The 20,482-nt window shown below is 45.9% G+C and overlaps 2 protein-coding genes across 5 annotated transcripts in view; one reads left to right on the top strand and one right to left on the bottom strand.

Annotated features, from left to right (window-relative positions):
• The window catches only part of ctdp1 (CTD (carboxy-terminal domain, RNA polymerase II, polypeptide A) phosphatase, subunit 1), a 111,448-nt gene extending 99,502 nt beyond the window's left edge, over positions 1-11,946 (bottom strand). For all 3 annotated transcript variants that reach the window (XM_054734661.2, XM_054734662.2, XM_054734663.2), the window contains exons 1-5: positions 11,442-11,946; positions 10,468-10,551; positions 8,308-8,401; positions 7,981-8,109; positions 3,131-3,281 (exon numbers count right to left, since the gene is read on the bottom strand). In XM_054734661.2, coding sequence (XP_054590636.2) covers positions 3,131-3,281; positions 7,981-8,109; positions 8,308-8,401; positions 10,468-10,551; positions 11,442-11,737 — 754 coding nt within the window. In that variant the 5' untranslated portion in view covers positions 11,738-11,946. The remainder of the gene's footprint in view (positions 1-3,130; positions 3,282-7,980; positions 8,110-8,307; positions 8,402-10,467; positions 10,552-11,441) is intronic.
• Positions 11,947-12,006: 60 nt separating this feature from the next.
• Positions 12,007-20,439, top strand: adck5 (aarF domain containing kinase 5). Of its 2 annotated transcripts, XM_015940665.3 has the most exons (15): positions 12,007-12,680; positions 14,231-14,322; positions 14,394-14,543; positions 14,850-14,925; positions 15,022-15,222; positions 15,298-15,438; positions 16,137-16,250; positions 18,416-18,547; positions 18,620-18,703; positions 18,778-18,859; positions 18,928-19,006; positions 19,082-19,173; positions 19,263-19,515; positions 19,770-19,886; positions 19,972-20,439. In XM_015940665.3, exons 1-15 carry the CDS (start codon positions 12,657-12,659, stop codon positions 20,072-20,074), a joined length of 1,740 nt encoding a protein of 579 aa, XP_015796151.3. In that variant the 5' UTR covers positions 12,007-12,656; the 3' UTR covers positions 20,075-20,439. The 2 variants fall into 2 exon arrangements, with proteins under 2 accessions (XP_015796151.3, XP_070412271.1); XM_070556170.1 differs by lacking the exons at positions 12,007-12,680; positions 14,231-14,322; positions 14,394-14,543 and having other exon boundaries at positions 14,866-14,925; positions 14,997-15,222.
• Positions 20,440-20,482: the final 43 nt, after the last annotated feature.

The following is a 20,482-nucleotide window of genomic DNA, read 5'->3' as shown; positions in this document are numbered from 1 at the left end:
GTGAGAAGCTTGATCATTCAAGAGGGCTTCGGAGTAGACCCGCTGCTCCTCCACATGAGAGGAGCCAGTTGAGGTGGCTCAGGCATCTGGTCAGGATGCCTCCTGGACGCCTCCCTGGTGAGGTTTTCCGGGCCCGTCCAACCGGGAGGAGACCTAAAGGTAGACCCAGGACACGGTGGAGGGTCTATGTCTCTCAGCTGGCCAGGGAACGCCTTGGGATTCCCCCGGAGGAGCTGGCCCAAGTGGCTGGGGAGAGGGAAGTCTGGGCCTCTCGCCTTAGGCTACTGCCCCGCGGCCCGACTCGGGATAAGCGGATGAAGATGGAAATGGAAATGAAATGGATATAATCAGTCACTCTGAGTTCCTCATGCAGACTACGGCTGGGCAATAAATAAAAAAAGTATCGTTATCAAAATTTGTGACTCATCCAGAAAATATTTCCCATGTCAATAAATTTGATAATAGAAAAATTAAAAGGTGTGTGTACGTTGGCAACGTTCGTTGAAGAAGCCGTACCACCCGGAGTCACGTAAAAATGTGACTCAACATAAAACATGTGGCAGCTCCACCTAGTGGGCAACTTTTGTTTCTGCACACACCTGTAGTTATCGTCCATTTATGGTTATCGAGGTGAAATCCTCAGTATATCGTAATGTTGGTTTTAAGCGATATCGCCCAGCCCTAACACAGACCGAACATATATATAGTCTCCTACATCTATCTCCTGCAATAGCTTCTGACAGAAAATAGACGGTAAAACTTTAGGATTCGAAAAGCCTGGCAGATCTACGTCACACACTCTCTTAACATTCATGGCATCACTCATCCTGACTCATGACGGGGACGGCTGTTGTTGGTTTAGTGTCCAGGAAACAGCAGAGAACGCCTTGGCTAGAAGAAGCTAATCATTAGCATTAGCAACTCCACCACACGGCAGAACTTCTTCAGACTTGTGTTATTCGTGGAGATAAAACATTGACGTTGCAGAACAAACTGAGTCAGTGGTAGAGTCACTTTGCTGTTATCCAATCAGAGAAGAAATGTCCAAATATCAGGAAGTAAGACTCCAAATCCTGCCGTCTGAAGCTCATCTCTGATCATGGCTTCTAGAGTATGACCTACAATGCATTTATTCCTACTAGAGACCAATGCAAATGTAATAATTAACTGAGTGTTCCACGCCTTTAAACACTTTAAACCAGGGGGTGTTCAATCGTGTTCCCCGAGGGCAGCTATCCAGAATGTTTTAGTTGTTTCCCTGCTTCAACACCCCTGATTTCAATCAGCAGGTGATTAACAGGCTTCAGCAGAGCTTGATAAGGAGATACATCACTGAACCGGGTGTGTTGGAACAAAGGAACAATGAAAATGTTCTTGATACCGGCCCTCCAGGACCAGGATTGAGCACCCCTGCTTTAAGCTATTGCTTTCAAACTGGTTTCAGTGATTCTTGAGGCCCACACTTGACTGACTTCACATCGGACCAATCTCTGTCAGCCTCTGCTGACCAGAAACTGCACTTAACACTTTAACTTGCTTTACAGCAATATTTGTATACTGTGCTGGTAGCTAATATAAAGGCTAGCAGTTAGCCTTTTCAGTTGAAAAGATTAATTTTTCTTTTTTTCTTTTGGCCTCATGACAGAGCCTGGAAGTAAAAGTAAGAAAGTAATAACTTTGGAGGCGAAGCAAAGAGCTAAAACCGAAGTTAGCATCAGCACGGCCTACTCTCGTTTAAAGAAGCTAATGGAGGCTATGACCTCACAGACTAATAGTGACCTGGCTTTGCTGCTACAGGACTTCTATGTAATAAATATTATTTTGTCCAACAGTGTGGATGTTTTTATTTTGTTTTGTGGCTGATTTAGTATCAGTTGGCTTGTGTTAGCGTTAGCTCTGTGTTAGCAGGTTACTAGCTTGTAATTCTGTTTTCAACCAGTGGAAGGTAGAATCGGGAAAACTGCTTAAAGTAGCTTTCCGGAGTTTTCCCATTTCAGAAACGATGTATGATTTGTCAGAAATTCGTAAAAGTGATGATCTCATCATGTACTGTGATTTAATGTAAGCAATAAGTTTTTTTTTTTTTGCTAATCACGCCCCCTGACCCGCAGAGCTCCGTGCAATAGGACAATGAGCGCCGACCAGAGCTAACCAATAGCGTTAGACTACCGCTTACTTGCTTCAAATTTAAGGAATGCCTGGGCTGATGCAGAGCTGATGAACTTTTCACGGACAAGTAGGTCTCTAAAATATAAATATATGACAACACAACATGACATGAGAATAATACTCATGAGACAACGTGGCGGCTACAGAAGCACATTCAGAAACAGAAACGTGAAGTCGCCATCCTAAAAAAACGGAAGGAGTGTGATATGCTTGTCAGCCACTAGATGGCGCCATCGGATAAGAGAAATAATCCAGCAAGAAGCTTTAACTATTAAAGCACTAACAAAGCAAAACGGTCTTTAAAAACACCTTTTCTATATTTTTTTTCTCTTTCTTACTATTTTATTTTAACAGAAATGTTCAGTTTGTATAAATGCTTCAGAGAGAAACAAACACAGGCTCTGTAGAAGCTGCAGGAACAGACACCAGCAACACAACTGCTCTGGACCAAGCTGAACTATGGGGTCAGAGGTCAAATCCAATTCAAAATGCATTAAACATTCATCACATGGAGATGGAACAACACCGAACTAGTCTGCCTCTATTCTGGTGAAAGATTGTAGCACGAATGCCAATAACAGGCTGTATAAACACACCCCTTAAAACTCCACATATGATAATAAAACTTGTGTTTTATTGTGAAATGTTCATGGGGAGAAATGCTGCAAAGCCTAATCCAGCTCCAGAACCTTTTACTAAACAACCAAACTAACAATGTTTATATAAAATAATCTTCTTGGCTTTAAAAGCAACAAACATCCTCAACCTAGCAGTGTTCCCAAACTGGACACAAAGGAGACAGCGCCCTCTTCTGGACACAAACAAGAGGTGCAGGCAGATATTTACGTCTGAAAATGTTATATTAAAAGGAATTTTTGAGAGGATCGGCACTTTAAATAATTATCTAAAAAAAGAAATGATCCCTAACCTGCTAAAAAGTAAAAAGTTAAAAGTCCATTACCAGCAATGGTGTGTGCATACAGCCGGCTCCCAAATGTGAAGACATGCAACTCGTAGAGTTTGGTGATTTTTTCCAGAAACTCCTTGCAGTGTGGGCGCAGTCGTGTGTGGAGCATGGGCTCCCCTCGCCCAAGCTGGAAGTGAAAAATGCCCTGCAGGAAACAGCGGAACAGGAGAGGTGAGCATGAGAAGCACAGATCAGACATCAGCAGCTCTGATGACGAGTCTCCAACATGGGATCAAATCAGTTGATGTAGTCTGGACGGAAGCTCGACTAGGCTTAGGAATAGAATGAATACTCAAAACTAAATAAAAATGGATTTCTTAATTAAAAGACCCTTAAAGCGACCTGGAGACTGCAGAGTAAGGCCAACTGCAGATTTAAGCTTCTTCTGTTGTTGAGACGGCGCCGCCCCCTGGTTTCATCGCTAACCCACATGGACCACAAGCAGAGAGTGAGTGTTGAACATGGAGCACAATATTTGTTAAACTATTAGTTTAATGAAACCAGAGCATGTTTTCTACCTAAACTTCTCAACAAAATGTAATCTGACCTCCTTGTCCTAAGCCTCAGGCCCCTGAACAGAAGCCTGAATCTGCGAGTCTGAGTCTGCAGCCATACTTAAAGCATAAGTCTGGGGTTTTCTCAACCTTGCCTGGATGTCTTGGCCCCGCCCCGCCCCGGTTGCCAAGGAGATACATCATCAGGAGCCACCAAGATGTGTTCCAATCGGTTCCAATGTTCATGTTCTACCGAGGCGTGTGTTCTCCATTTGTTAGCCGTTTAGCTAGCTGAGCAAAGATACACGGGAGGTGTCTTGTAGCCTAGCCTTGGTCAAAAATTACCCAGAATACACCACGGTATTTTCCAAAGGACGACGGATCAGAAGCCGGCAGCTACTTCGGGGACAATTTTCAAGTTTAAAAGTAAGTCAGCTAATTTAAAATGTTTTTTTAGATCCAAAGAAGTTACCTGTGGTTGGTTAGTAGCTTAGTAGCTGCAGCTTCGGTGGCTAGCGGGTAGCAACTCACTTATATATTTAATTTAATAAACATATACACAATTTAAAAAGTAAAAGCTTGTTAAATATTTATATTGAAACTAATACATATAAAATATAATGTTATCTCCCGTGTCACATGACCGCCGTGGAAGCCGCGGTCACGTGATGCAAGTCTGTTCTATTTAACCGTTTTCTTTGACCAAAAAAGGACAGTGTCCTTGTAAGCAAGGCACCTCGCAAGACATCGCCTCGCAAGGCACCTTGACATTGAGAAACACCCCAGGTGTTTTTTCTCTGAGGTCACCACCTAGAGGTGGAAAAATGTATCACACCTCTAACTACTTCCGCCTCTACCCAGCCAACAAAGCAACAACATGTTGTTTTACTATTACTGATGCTACTGGCTAATGCTTATTCACCTCTCAATTCTAATAGCATGGGGCTCTATGGAACAGGGTTTGGGCTTTGCAAAAAATAAAAATAAAAATGAAGTATCACCTAAATTATATCACAGGGTCAGAGTCTAACTTGTACAGATTCAAAAATAATCACACACGATTCCTAAAGGAGTACCCGGCCCGGAGGGTTACCGGGGTCCCACCCTGGAGCCAGGCCTGGGGTTGGGGCCCGTGAGCGAGCGCCTGGTGGCCGGGCTTTCGCCCATGGGGCCCGGCCGGGCCCAGCCCGAACCGGATACATGGGCTCGTCCAACTGTGGACCCACCACCCGCAGGAGGAACATGAAGGGTCCGGTGCAATGTGAATCGGGTGGCAGACCAAGGCGGGAGCCTTGGCGGTCCAATCCCCGGACAAGAAAACTAGTTTTTGGGACATGGAACGTCACCTCGCTGGCGGGGAAGGAGCCGGAGCTTGTGGCAGAGGTTGAGCGGTACCGGCTAGATATAGTCGGACTCACCTCGACACATTGCATTGGCTCTGGAACCCGAGACCTGGAGAGGGGTTGGACACTCTTCTTTGCTGGAGTTGCTCCGGGTGAGAGGCGGAGGGCTGGGGTTGGCTTTTTGTTAGCCCCGAGACTCTCTGCCTGTGTGTTGGGGTTTACCCCGGGGGACAAGAGGGTAGCTTCCTTGCGCCTTCGGGTCGGGGAACGGGTCCTGACTGTTGTTTGTGCTTATGGGCCAAATATCAGTTCAGAGTACCCACCCTTTTTGGAGTCCCTGGGACGAGTGCTAGATAGTGCTCCATCAGGGGGCTCCATTGTCCTGCTGGGGGACTTCAATGCTCACGTGGGCAATGACAGCTTGACCTGGAGGGGTGTGATTGGGAGGAACGGCCCGCCTGATCTGAACTCGAGCGGTGTTTTGTTATTGGACTTCTGTGCAAGCCGCAGTTTGGCCATAACGAACACCATGTTCGAACATAAGGATGCCCATCGGTACAATTGGTACCAGGGCAGCCTAGGTCACAGGTCGATGATAGATTTTGTAGTCGTATCATCTGACCTGCGGCCGTATGTTTTGGACACCCGAGTGAAGAGAGGGGCGGAGCTGTCAACTGATCACCACCTGGTGGTGAGTTGGATCAGATGGCAAGGGAACATGCCGCGTAGACCTGGCAGACCCAAACGCATAGTGAGGGTCTGCTGGGAACGCCTGGCAGAAGAACCTGTCAAGACGGTCTTCAACTCCCACCTCCGGCAGAGCTTTGACCACGTCCCGAGAGCAGTGGGGGACATTGAGTCCGAGTGGGCCTTGTTCCACTCTGCGATTGTCGAGGCGGCTGTTGCTAGCTGTGGTCGTAAGGTGGCCGGTGCCAGTCGTGGTGGCAACCCCCGTACCCGCTGGTGGACACCAGAGGTTCGGGGAGCCGTCAGGCTGAAGAAGGAGGCCTACAGGGCGTGGCTGGTCTGTGGGTCTCCCGAGGCAGCAGACAGGTACCGGATAGCCAAGTGGGGTGCAGCAGTGGCAGTTGCCGAGGCAAAATCTCGGGCGTGGGAGGAGTTTGGTGAGGCCATGGAGAAAGACTATCGATCGGCTCCAAAGAGGTTCTGGCAAACTGTCCGGCACCTCAGGAGAGGAAGGCAGCAACTCGCTCACACTGTTTACAGTGGGAATGGGGAGCTGCTGACGTCAACTGAGGCTATAGTCGGACGGTGGAAGGAATACTTTGAGGAGCTCCTCAATCCCACCAATGCGCATTCCGAGGAGGAACCAGAGCTGGGAGGCCTGGGGATGGACTGTCCGATCTCGGGGGCAGAAGTTGCTGAGGTAGTCAAACAACTACACAGCGGCGGAGCCCCGGGGGCGGATGAGGTTCGTCCTGGGTATCTCAAGGCTATGGATGTTGTAGGGCTGTCATGGTTGACACGTCTCTACAACATTGCGTGGTCATCGGGGGCAGTTCCTAGGGAGTGGCAGACCGGGGTGGTGGTCCCCATCTTTAAGAAGGGTGACGTGAGGGTGTGTTCCAACTATAGGGGGATCACACTCCTCAGCCTCCCTGGAAAGGTCTACGCCAAGGTACTGGAGAGGAGGGTCCGATCGATAGTTGAATCTCAGATAGAGGAGGAGCAATGTGGTTTTCGTCCTGGCCGTGGAACTGTGGACCACCTCTATACCCTTGCAAGGGTGATGGAGGGGGCATGGGAGTTTGCCCAACCAATCCACTTGTGCTTTGTGGATTTGGAGAAGGCTTATGACCGTGTCCCCAGGGGCACCCTGTGGGGGACGCTCCAGGAGTATGGGGTGGGTGGCTTTCTGTTAAGGGCCATTCAGTCCCTTTACCAGAGGAGCGTGAGTTTGGTCCGCATAGCCGGTAGTAAGTCGGACCTGTTCCCAGTGAGGGTTGGACTCCGCCAGGGCTGCCCTTTGTCACCGGTTCTGTTCATCACTTTTATGGACAGAATTTCTAGACGCAGCCGTGGTGTGGAGTGTGTCGAGTTTGGTGGCAGGAGAATCTCGTCTCTGCTTTTTGCGGATGATGTGGTCCTCCTAGCTTCATCCAGCTCTGACCTTCAGCTCTTGCTGGGTAGGTTCGCGGCCGAATGTGAAGCGGCTGGGATGAGGATCAGCACCTCCAAATCTGAGACCATGGTTCTCGACCGGAAAAGGGTGGCTTGCCACCTCCGGGTCGGGGGAGAGGTCCTACCTCAAGTGGAGGAGTTTAAGTATCTCGGGGTCTTGTTCACGAGTGAGGGTAGGAGGGATCGGGAGATCGACAGGCGGATTGGTTCGGCGTCTGCAGTGATGCGGACGCTGAGCCGATCTGTCGTGGGGAAGCGGGAGCTGAGCCAGAAAGCCAGGCTCTCGATTTACCGGTCGATCTACGTCCCAATCCTCACCTATGGTCATGAGCTTTGGGTAATGACCGAAAGAACGAGATCGCGGATACAAGCGGCCGAAATGAGTTTCCTCCGTAGGGTGGCCGGGCTCAGCCTTAGAGATAGGGTGAGGAGCTCGGACATTCGGGAGGGACTCGGAGTAGAACCGCTGCTCCTCCGGATCGAAAGGAGCCAGTTGAGGTGGTTTGGGCATCTGGTCAGGATGCCTCCTGGACGCCTCCCCGGGGAGGTGTTTCGGGCATGTCCTGCCGGCAGAAGGCCCCCGGGTCGACCCAGGACACGTTGGAGAGGTTACATCTCCAATCTGGTCCGGGAACGCCTTGGGGTCCTGCCGGAGGAGCTGGTGGACAAGGCCGGGGAGAGGACGGCCTGGAGCTCCCTAATTGGGATGCTGCCCCCGCGACCCGGACCCGGATAAGCGGAGGAAGACGACGACGACGATTCCTAAAGGGGGAAAGCTCCAGACTGCTGCTTTAACAGCACCACTGTAACATAACAGTCTCATTATTGTGATGTTATTGTGAGCACCAGCAGGCGCCGGCTTTACCTTATTGGACATGCGATGGCAGTGCTGCTCAGTGGTGTGGATCAGAGTCTGGTCCAGGTCCACCATGAGGACCAGCTTCTTGTTTCGATGGAGTCTCTGCTGGTCTTCTCTGGCCAGCTGCTTGGCTTGCTGTGCAAATTAATGCAAACAAAGGACAATGTAGGATAAAGTTCAACTACACACATGTATATATATAACCTCACATAATATTGGAGTGTTATTGGTTTAATGTTGTAATTTTCACAGATTTGCAGGCAAGTGAAATTTTCTAATAAAGCTATATGAAGCCACACACACACACACACACACTTCCATCATATAACTCACCTCAGAGCTGACCATCAGTTCAGGGACACTGTGAACCATGGAGACTGTTGCTGTGGAGATGGGAACTTGTTGCTTCCCGTTTGTTCCCTGGAGCCTACGATGGGATAGAGAGAGAGAGAGAGTAGGAGTTCTGCCCTCTGTGCATCTCTCAGACCCTTCAGCAGATTGTGACTGAAAGGATTTATTACAAACATGCAAATGCATGCATTCATGCCTGCAGCAGTTCAGCGTCCAGAGCCCCCAACGTGGACTCATTAAGCCACAAAAGCATGCCCTGACATTTTATCTCACTGCTGAGGTCTCTGTATTAAATACATGCAGCGTCACATTTTTCTGGTTTAGCTTTTGTTCTTGTTCTACCAGCAGCGTGTTTGAAAACAGTTGAGACTTTTATGATTTCATTATTTTGATTATTGATCGATTAGGTTTAATTGTAAATGAACCCCCCAAAATTTTAACTGGAAAACTCGGTTCACACACTTCCAACACACAGCTCGTGTCATCGCGAGATCTGGTTGTTCCGTCAGAATGAAGGTGGTACACACTGCTGCCACCTAGCAGTCGGAGTTTGAAATGCACCACACAAAATAAATAGTTAATGTTTGCATGTAAATTCTCAAAAAAAATCTATCCGTTGCTTTTAAATGGCAATTCAGTATCATAACATAATTTCCCCTCATATGTTGTTTTTATTACTCATTATTGTCTGATGAGGAAGAATGAACCCTTACCACCTGGGTGTTTGCTGTACCCAGCGTAGCAAAAGCCATGTATCAGATTATATGACGACTCGGTGTTGAGTCTTGTTTTTGGTTAAATATATGTAACATGCTAACCTTGCAGAAATTATATAAACATCCTTGAAATGCATCAAAGTCACCTAACATCCATGTGTGATCTCTGGTGCCACCCGCTGGCACCACACAGAACAACACCCAGTACCAAATAGGGCTGTCGCGGTTGAGGAATTCCTCCTGCGGTGATTCAGGGTGGCTTAATATTGCGGTGTGCGATATTATTGCAGCCCTTTTTTATTGCAGTACTATCTAAACATAATGTTTACACATTTAAAAAAGGTTAAAAATTGCCGTGCCTTCTTTAATAACACTTTACTGAATGCAGATCAAAGGGCAGTAACAACACAGATCGCAGTAACGTTTGTTTCTCCGACAGTCGGAGTCCGACTGAACTTAAAAACAACAAAATTCAGGAGAAGGTTAAACTTTTAAATGCAAATTTGGCTGCAGCATCTAACAAATAAGAAACAAGTCCCCATTTTGTTTAGTTGTTTAAAATCAAGCATAAAAAATTACATGTACCGGGCGCACGCGCGCGCGCCGGGGGGCGGGCGCACTATCATTTCACTTTCACACACACGAATGACGGTGCTTTATAGCTCGGCCACGTCCTTGTTACCTACAAGGAAAACCAGCATGTTAACTACGGTTTGAGAGAGGATCTGAGAGGGGTGGCAACATTTCCAGCAACACTGAAAACCCTCTCGGATGGTGCGCTCGTTGCGCTAACGCACACGTACTTGCGTGCGACTCTGGCGAGCAAAGGGAATCTCTCCCGGTTGTTGCTCCACCATGTCAGGGGGTTTCTTTAGGGTGGATGCATTCCTCCTGCAGGTAGCGAGTGAGCTCCAGCTCGGCTCCAACTCTCTTCGGGACGGTTGCAGAAGCAGTGCTTGTCCGGGACTTCAGCAGGTCTCCGAGCATTTATTTATTTATTTATTTTTGCCGCTGGTGGCAGCTCTGTCTCGGCCAAGGACTCTGGCTGCGCAGCAGCTGACGTACTGAAAACCAAAGTGCTCCCAAAGGAGCGAAGTAACGTTTCGTTTTGATACCAGTGCAGCCATCCTTCTCAACATGCATCATTGAGTTGAACCAAGTTCAGTAATCGCGGTGGCGCATGATGCAGCGCGGTGGGCTTCTTCATATCGCGATATTTCATTTTTGCGGTTACCGCGACAGCCCTAGTACCAAACACTGCTCTCGCTGCAACATGACATTTATTCAGCCTATTTTACCAACTTTTTTAAATGATCAGCATGTGTCCAACAATAACTAAACAGAAACAATGTCCATCCACATCTGGAACTGGGAAAGGAGGAGCAACAGCTGAAAACAAGTAGATTCTGAGTCAATGTGTCCTTACTGAGTAAGATCCTGGCCACACTCGGCGCACAAGCCCTTCATGACAATGGGATGGCTGCACTGTTCAATCCTGACGATGACACCACTAAAAAGACAGATGGTGAGAGAATAAAACAATTATTACAGCACCCACATGTTTATTAAACACGTATTTCAGCTATTGTGGCTCATATAGATGTTTGTCTCTATTTACACTATTACAAATAAATGGGCTACACACACACTGGTGCTGCTATGTAATTAGAATTAAATTAAATAAAGCTGATTCATCCAATGAAGGCAACACTTTTATTGTAGTACAATTAAGGCTGAGTTAAATCCTGATTAGTATCAAGCTGTCATGTTTGCAAATAAAAAAACAGCATGGTTTTTTTTTTGTTTGAAGTAGGATTTTACAAAATGCACCTGAAGGCCACAAGAATAGGCAATAATATAATTACATCACTTCAGGTTTATATCAGTAAATGAAGAGTGAGGTAATGATTTTCCTGTTTCCTGACTGTCTAAAACCTGAAAACGTCCCTGACAGCACTGTGCAAACGTGTTGTTTTCTTCCTATATTGATCTGATTGTTGACTCAAACACACCACAACACTGCCCAGCATGGTGGTGCTTTCAAAATAAAAGTATCGCCTGCTCTTCTTGAAAAACGCAGCTTTGAATTTACAGCAGCGGTGATCGCACACACTTTTATTTCCACACATGTTCCATAATATATTGGATAAATTCACAATACGACGTTTAAAACCAATTCTGAGACTGACGTATACGAACTTCCGCTCTTACTTCCAAGACAACTGTTGTTTTAGGGTTAACTTACTAGCAACAATGCTAATCAAGTTAGCCGTGTTAGCTACTGGCTAACTGACGTTCAAGCAGGGATGCTTTCAAAAAAGTATTTTCAAAACTTTTTTTTATTTGTTTGGCTGTAGATTTTCTTAGAAGGGGTGTGCTGTAGTAAACAGAGCGACTCACCCTGGAGGAATGATTTGTCCAACTTGACAACCTAGCTCCTTCACTACTCCAGAACGGTCTGATTTCACCTTCTTCTCGGGCAGCCTGGCAGCCCCCGTCCCCTTCTCCCGAGGCATGGGAGCACACAGTGCCAGCACAGAGTCCACGTTAACCAGAGATCCGGGCTTGACTTTCCACTCTAGAAGCCGCAGAGGGAGAGCCCCGCTGGGAGAGCACATATCTGCCACCTGCACTGCGGGGCCCTCCGCAGCAGCATCGCCGCCGCCGCCACCAGAATCAGCAGGAGGATCCTCCATCTGTCCTGCAGTCTCCAGAACCTCTTTCGTTTTCTGCACCAGTCCACTTTATACGTATCAAACCCACCTCGCGATGGCCAGTGTGTCAATGTAGCAAACGAATCACGTGTTTGATCAATAAAACAAATGTCCTGGAGATTTAAACACCGTGGCTGCTGTCTCGTTCGCTCTTCCCGCCCGTAAACAGGAAAGCGCAACACTGCAGCGACGCACGTCGCAAAGCTAGGGGTTTGCCGAAAAGTGTATCCCTGTCACACTGGTCAGGGAAAAGGTTTGAAAATAACATTTGAATGAAAGTTTGATGTCAATCAGGTTGTGTTGCATATTTTTTACATACGATTTTTAAAACACCACATTTTACGGGGAGTAATTTTAATTTTGTTTAGAAGTGAGATGATCGTATTTACACTGAAAAGCACACAGTAATAGAATCTTTGCAGATTTTGGACTGACGTCAAATCTTACGCTTCATGGCTAGGGTGCTTTTTTCGACATGACACCGGTAAGCAGGCGGACAGGAAGAACGGGACACTTTTCTACTTGCCCTTCAAATTAAAAGCGCTGATAAAATTCAATGGATCACACATTTGGTCTTCAAAACCGTGTATTACACTGGACTTTCAAACTTACTTCTGTGCACTTTATTCCAGTTTACAATTCAAAATGACAGAAAGTTGTGCGTGTTTACCAACTGTATAAAATAAGGACATGCACTCATATTGGACTCAGCGGATTCCACGATTTTATTTTTAAATAAGAAGACGAAAACGGAAGTGGGTGGGTGCGGTTTCTCTTGCACTCCAGTCTTCTGACCAAAAGTCATGCTAGTGTTAGCTGAAGAAGGTTCTCAGACTGCTGGCGACCTCTTTGACAAGAATTCACGGCTGTGAGCAGGGTGTTAATATTATCAGAGGGAAGCATGACATGGGGGACTTCTGGAGTGGTAAATAAACAAAAATCTGAATCTATGTCTAGATCGTTTTGGCAAAGATAGTCATTGATATTAACCTGTTGACTAACAGCTAACGATTATTAGCTATCATCAAGCTATGCAACTAGTAAAGCTAGATGTGCAAGTTGATAGTCATTTAATTCAACTTAATATATTTATTTATTCATATTTCACTGCATTAAAACATCTGTTGTTTGAAGTTCCATCTCAGTTTGGCAACTAAACAAAAACTGTCTCTTCGTTACTCTGAGCTCCTGATTGGTCCAGTACATCTGTGGTCCTCAAGGGTCTAAATGTGTGCCTGACGCAGTGGCGCTCCTAGAAAGTTTTCTTCGAGGGGAGCCAGTGCAAAATTTGAGATGGCACCAAATTTGTTCCTGTGGTAAATAATGGAGGATTTAAGCCTGATTCATGCTTCTCCATCAGCTCCAACAGGGAGAGACACGCACGGAGATGTTCTCCGTCTCCTGTGGAGCGTTGCAATGCACTTCCCCGCCAGGACAGCAGAGGGCGTAGCGCTGTTCTGTGGTATCCTGTCATGTATCGGTCCAAGATAGTGTGTTTATATTGTGTTTTTTGTATATAAGAGACTTTTTAACACGGACATATTTGTCTCTCATTCTCCTCCACCTCTTCATGCGCTCGCCACCTCGAAACCCACGTTTCCTGTCATTTCCATCCACAAATAAAACGCTTGCTGCGCATCTTTTCACTCCTCCAGTCACGGGGGATTAAACGTTCATATTTTTAGGTTTTTTTTTGCGAGGTATTCTTCAAGCTGCTCCGCTTCTGCCGCTCGGCTCTCTTTATGTTTTTGAGGGCGCAGTGGCGGCGGTGTAGACAACAGCGGCGTCCTGACCAATCACAAGCTTGCGTTGTCCGTCTCGACGGATGGATGTTTAGAAAAGAGAGCTAGACTCTGTCCGTCCTTGCGGAGCTCTCCGGCAGGCCCGCGAGGACGGATAATGGTGTTGCGTGTCTCCGCTCTGACGGAGAAGCATGAATCAGGCTTTAGCCTGTAGCTGCGCATTGCTCTGTGCCTTCAATTTCTCTCATTAAAAACACTTTTACCTAAAATCCGAGAAATAGAAACATTTTAGAAAAAAAGACAATTTATGCTGTTATTTTAATTATTGTTTCCAATTTAATTGTTATAGAATTTAATAACATTTAAATACATTTTAACTAAAACATAATTGGGTGGCCAACAGTTTTCTAGGGGTGGCCATGGCCCCCTCTGGCCACCCTGCGAGGGTGTCACTGGACCGACAGAAAACCACCTTTGATGTGGAGGTCACTGGCACCCCCCGTTATCTGTAAATCAATTTGTCAGCAGTAAAGACATTTTGTCCCGTGTTGAGTCAGCGTACAAAAACAACACCGGACTGGCCTTGATGGGACTCCATTCCCATCCCTCTCAGTATATAAACATGCACACATGCTTGAATCCCTGTTCCAAACCTACTAATCTGATCTTTTCTCACTATCAGCTTACCTGTGTGTTGCTGGGTTACAAAGGATTTTGTTTTTTTGTTTCCCAGTTAAGAATATGCAGTCACCACCTGGCTCTTCTACAAAGATCTTCACATCATGGTTTGCCTCTCCAAACAACCAGATCCTTCTGCTCACTCAGGTGTCAAAGAGAGTTTTATACCCTCAACAATCCTCTTCCTTAGTTAAACAGAACTGTTTTAACCCTTCCAGGGAGCGGAAACGTAGAGAGCTGCTATGGAAGACCCTTTTAGGCCTCTCAGTCAGCGTACCTGTGGTGGTGGGTGCCCAGTATGCCGTGTCAGACCACAGGCAGAGGAGGAAGATGAGAATCGTGATTGAGGGATTTGGACGTTTCTTCAGGTGTGTTTGTGTTTTTTTATTTACTCGATAATTTCAACAGAACTTTGTTACAACGCTGATTGAACAGAGTCTTTTGGAACTGATTTTGCTCTTGTTCGCACGAAGAAACACGTTCAGAAAACATCAAAGTTAAAACTGCCAGCATGATTCACTGGCTTTTATCCGTGTTGTGCATATGGCTTAATTACTGATATTTATGTTTTACTAAATAAGTTTCCAGAAAATCACATAAATACGATCCGTTACGAGTTGTAGGAAAGAAAAAAACCTGTAAAGTCCCAGTGGCATCTCTGCCTGTGCCCTCAGGTCTTTATCCGTGGGAGTCTTTATCTCCGTGGATTACTGGTGGACCACCAACGTGACTCTGCGTGGACTGGATGAAGTAAGCTTCATGCCATCAGAGTGGATGGGATCAATGTTTGATGTTGATCAGAAGTTTATTAGTAGCTCAAGCTGGTTTCGTCTTCCGCTCCGCCAGAACAGCCCATCCTACCAGCGCCAGATGTCAGCCTGCCACCAGAGGGCAGCAGAGTACATGGTGGAAGGAGCCACAAGGAATGGAGGAATCTATATCAAACTGGGCCAGGGTCTGTGCTCCTTCAACCACCTGCTGCCGCCCGAGTACATCCGCACGCTGCAGATCCTGGAGGACAAGGCTCTGAACAGGAAGTACAAAGAGGTGGGACAAAGAACGAAGCACACGCTGCAGCAGAGGGACTAAGTGAGATTCGTCCTGTCTGGTCATCTCCCACAGGTGGACGCGCTCTTCCTAGAAGACTTCAACAAAACCCCGGACCAGCTTTTTAAGTCGTTTGACTATGAGCCCATAGCTGCTGCCAGTCTGGCTCAGGTTCACAAGGCAGAGCTGTTCGACGGTACTCCTGTTGCTGTGAAGGTGGAGTGAACATTTATTATTACTAACCAGGGAAAGACCGATACATCAAACCAATGTTTACCATTTTTATGTGTCGTCATTGGCTGATATACCTCTTTAGTAGAGCTGATTTAAAGTCAGGCACATCCGTGAGCACCCTAGTGCTGAATTTTATTTAAATGTGTATTTACAATCCTGAAAAAACATGAATGTTCTAAAACAATGGTTCCCAATGCTAGGGTCCGGACCCCCTGTGGGTCACCGAGAACTACGCAGGCGTCCTGAGATGATTTACAGAAATAGAAACTAAATTAAAAAACACTTTATGGAGCTTTATTTCTAGCATTAATGTTACAAAAACTCATCTAAATGATCATAAATATATTTAGATGAACATGAGCTGAGCTGGTTTTCTTTCTTTTCTGTATTATTTAGTTTTTAAGCATGCTTTAATGGTCCAATCAGAGACATTTAGGGTCATATGCCATGAAAAATATAGATTTTAATACTGAACAACGCACAAAAGCAAGATTCAGCATTCGGTTAAACTCAGTTTCTGAAATATTTAGCATGAACTGTTTTTAGCAGATAAGGTGGAAAATCTGTACAAATCAACCACCAGTTGACTGACCTCTGCATATCGGCATCAATATCAGTAACTGAAAAATCCATATTGGTTGATTGCTTTTATTAACCTAAACCTTCTCTGGTCCACACAGGTTCAGTACATTGACCTCAGGGATCGATTTGATGGAGACATAAGAACTCTGGAGATCCTTCTGGACGTCATCAAATTCATGCACCCTAGTTTTGGATTCCGATGGGTCCTCAAGGTAGAGAAATAGTCACAAACCCTCAGTTAACCGCTGTTGTTCATACCCAACAGAGAGTTGTTGTTCATGTTGTGCTGTTTTGTTTACATTCTTGTACAATAGGGGTGTGTGTACTGGCTAGAGTCTACCAATATGATATCTACATATATATATATATATATATATCTACATATACATATATATATATATATATATATATATGTATATGTAGATATATATATTATACTATATAAGGAGACTACACGATGTATATCACAATACAGGGAGTGCAGAATTATTAGGCAAATGAGTATTTTGTCCACATCGTCCTCTTCATGCATGTTGTCTTACTCCAAGCTGTATAGGCTCGAGTCTACTACCAGTTAAGCACATTAGGTGATGTGCATCTCTATAATGAGAAGGGGTGTGGTCTAATGACATCAACACCCTATATCAGGTGTGCATAATTATTAGGCAACTTCCTTTCCTTTGGCAAAATGGGTCAAAAGAAGGACTTGACAGGCTCAGAAAGGTCATAAATAGTGAGATATGTTGCAGAGGGATGCAGCAGTCTTAAAACTGCAAAGCTTCTGAAGCGTGTTCATCGAACAATCAAGCGTTTCATTCAAAATAGTCAACAGGGTCGCAAGAAGCGTGTGGACAAACCAAGGCGCAAAATAACTGCCCATGAAGTGAGAAAAGTCAAGCGTGCAGCTGCCAAGATGCCACTTGCCACCAGTTTGGCCACATTTCAGAGCTGCAACATGACTGGAGCGCCCAAAAGCACAAGGTGTGCAATACTCAGAGACATGGCCAAGGTAAGAAAGGCTGAAAGACGACCACCACTGAACAAGACACACAAGCTGAAACGTCAAGACTGGGCCAAGAAATATCTCAAGACTGATGTTTCTAAGGTTTTATGGACTGATGGAATGAGAGTGAGTCTTGATGGGCCAGATGGATGGGCCCGTGGCTGGACTGGTAAAGGGCAGAGAGCTCCAGTCCCACTCAGACGCCAGCAAGGTGGAGGTGGAGTACTGGTTTGGGCTGGTATCATCAAAGATGAGCTTGTGGAGCCTTTTCGGGTTGAGGATGGAGTCGAGCTCAACTCCCAGTCCTACTGCCAGATTCTGGAAGACACCTTCTTCAAGCAGAGGTACAGGAAGAAGTCTGCATCCTTCAAGAAAAACATGATTTTCATGCAGGACAACGCTCCATCACACGCGTCCAAGTACTCCACAGCGTGGCTGGCAAGAAAGGGTCTAAAAGAAGAGAAACTAATGACATGGCCTCCTTGTTCACCTGATCTGAACCCCATTGAGAACCTGTGGTCCATCATCAAATGTGAGATTTACAAGGAGGGAAAACGGTACACCTCTCTGAACCGTGTCTGGGAGGCTGTGGTTGCTGCTGCACGCAATGTTGATGGTGAACAGATCAAAACACTGACAGAGTCCATGGATGGCAGGCTTTTGAGTGTCCTTGCAAAGAAAGGTGGCTATACTGGTCGCTGATTTGTTTTTGTATTGTTTTTGGATGTCAGAAATGTATATTTGGGAATGTGGAGATGTTATACTGGTTTCACTGGTAAAAATAAATAATTGAAATGGGTATATTTGTTTTTTGTTAAGTTGCCTAATAATTATGCACAGTGATAGTCACCTGCACACACAGATATCCCCCTCAAATAGCTACAACTAAAAACTACTTCCAAAAACATTCAGCTTTGATATTAATGAGTTGTTTGGGTTCATTGAGAACATGGTTGTTGTTCAATAATACAATTATTCCTCAAATACAACTTGACTAATAATTCTGCACTCCCTGTAGGTTTTATGTCACAAAATAGGGACAAGATACATATCTGTAGATAAATATAGTTACATAGCTAAATTCCTAGATATATAGATATGTTATCTATAGCTAAAGATATAGATACACCAAAACCAGGGAGATATTTGCTATTTTAAACTGAATATTATTAAAGGAAAATTCTCAATCAGCCCATGTGACGCATGAGCCGGATGGATCTACCTTTCACTGAAGGAAACAAAATCACTGTTCTGTCAGAATGAAGGTGGGAAAAACTGCTGCCAACTACTGGTGGGAGTTTGAGTTGTTAAAGTTCTCCCCAAAAACTTTGCGATATTTCAGCGCATCAGTATTTTCTGACATCCCCATCACAGGACCTGAAGGGCACTCTGGCTCAAGAGCTGGACTTTGAGAATGAAGCCAGAAACTCTGAGAGGTGCGCGGAGGAGCTGAAGCATTTTCATTTCTTAGTGGTACCGAAGGTCTTCTGGGAGCAAACGAGCAAGGTGAGGCTTACTTCCGTCGCAGAAGATAACTTTGTCTTTTTTGTGAGCTTGATCCCGTTTCCTGAACCATAGAGGGTGCTAACGGCAGAGTTTTGCAACGGCTGCAAAATCAACAACGTGGAAGAAATCAAGCGGCAAGGAATTAGTCTGAAAGACGTAAGCCGTTCACTTTTCAAAGGCAACCCATGTTTTCTGCGTGGCCCTAAACTCAAGCCCGCCTTTCATTTCAGACGGCAGATAAACTGATCAGGACCTTTGCAGAGCAGATCTTCTACACCGGTTTCATCCATGCAGACCCTCATCCTGGAAATGGTTGGTGCACATACTTCATGATACGTAAATCAACCATTAAAGCTGATTCTTTCCTTCTCCCACTCTAGTTCTGGTGAGACAAGGTCCAAATAAACGGGCAGAGTTGGTGCTACTGGACCATGGCTTGTATGAATACCTGAGTGAACAGTAAGGCTCGGCTCAGTCTGCTTCAGCGATGCTTTGGTGTATTCATATCCTCTTAACGATGACCTTTGACCCTAGTGACAGAGAGGCTTTGTGTAAGCTGTGGCGGGCCATTGTCCTGAGAGATGATGCAGCAATGAAGACATGCTCTGATGCTCTAGGAGTCAAAGGTGGAGAAGCAGGACCATATCTAACTTTGGTGCCTAACTGAACACGCCTCCCAAAGCTGGGTTTTCCCTGATTGGCCTTTACTCTGCAGAGTACTTCCTGTTCTGTGAGATGCTGCTGCAGCGGCCCATCAACATGCAGACTTTGGGTCTGTCCAACATCCTGAGCAGAGAGGAGACCGCCTACATGCGTGAGATGGCCCTCAACCGCTTTGAGAGCATCATGCAGGTGCTGAAGTTCATGCCTCGGCCCATGCTGCTGGTGTTCCGGAACATCAACACGGTCAGAAGCATCAACATCACCCTGGGGGCGCCGGTGGACCGCTACTACGTCATGGCCAAAAGGTCGGTAGAGGTCTACGCCTGCATGGGGGGGGGGCTCACATACTTATGAGTAAAATGTAAACAAAACATCTACACGTCTCCAGATGCACTGGAGCTTTTTTTCCTCAGATAACTACTCCTACTAGAGACCACTGCACATGTATTATAAAGATGAGCTTTGAGAGCCATTTTGGCTCCAGGGATCCAGGTTGCAGACCACTCAGAGGCCTGGAGGAAAATACTTGAGTTTAATTTAATTTTACTTGTTTTCTAAGTGCGGTGCGAGGCTGGGGGAAGATCCAGGCGGAGAAGATGGGGGTGCTGCCCAGGCTGCGGATCTTCAGCTGGTGGAGGACAACATGGGAGGGCTTCAAGTTTGAAGTTGCTTTAAGGTGACTCTCTCTGCGTCTCTTCACAAACATCAGTCTGACGCAACATGAAGAGGCATCAAATATTCCTCTCCACTTCCTCCTACAGATCAGAGATGGTGATCATGAGCCTGACGCGTCACTTCCTGAAGCTCATGGAGATCTTGGGTGTTGCAGCTGTGAATGCTGACGTGTACGAGTACCTGAGATGAGAGAGGAGCCGCTCCTAGCACCAGTGGCTGGTGCTGGTGGAGTCCATGCTGGTTATGGTGGCATGCCATCACAAGCCCCCTCACAATCAGTCGTGTTTTCAATCATCTAAAGTCAGATTTCTTGTTTATATTTAAAAAACCATTTAAACGTAGCCGTCAGGAACTATCTGATCTTAAAAAACTGCTCAGCTGTAAACTGAGTTGTTGTTTGTGTGTAAATTGAAAAACAAGCCAACAGCGTAAGTGGTCCAGTCGAAGATGCTCTGTATGAACTCATAAGAAGCCTCGGTGGAGGTGAGAGGAACAACCCACTAATCCAAGTACTTTACATCATTTTTATCATGATAATAAAATGTTCTACCTCACTGCTGTTCATTTTTACCCGTTTGGATTCACTGAGAAGACATC

The sequence above is a fragment of the Nothobranchius furzeri genome, chromosome 11 (assembly GCF_043380555.1).
Source record: "Nothobranchius furzeri strain GRZ-AD chromosome 11, NfurGRZ-RIMD1, whole genome shotgun sequence".
In the NCBI taxonomy this organism is placed as follows: domain Eukaryota; kingdom Metazoa; phylum Chordata; class Actinopteri; order Cyprinodontiformes; family Nothobranchiidae; genus Nothobranchius; species Nothobranchius furzeri.
Note: the sequence above shows the minus strand (reverse complement) of the source record. Positions and strands in the feature narration are given on the sequence as shown.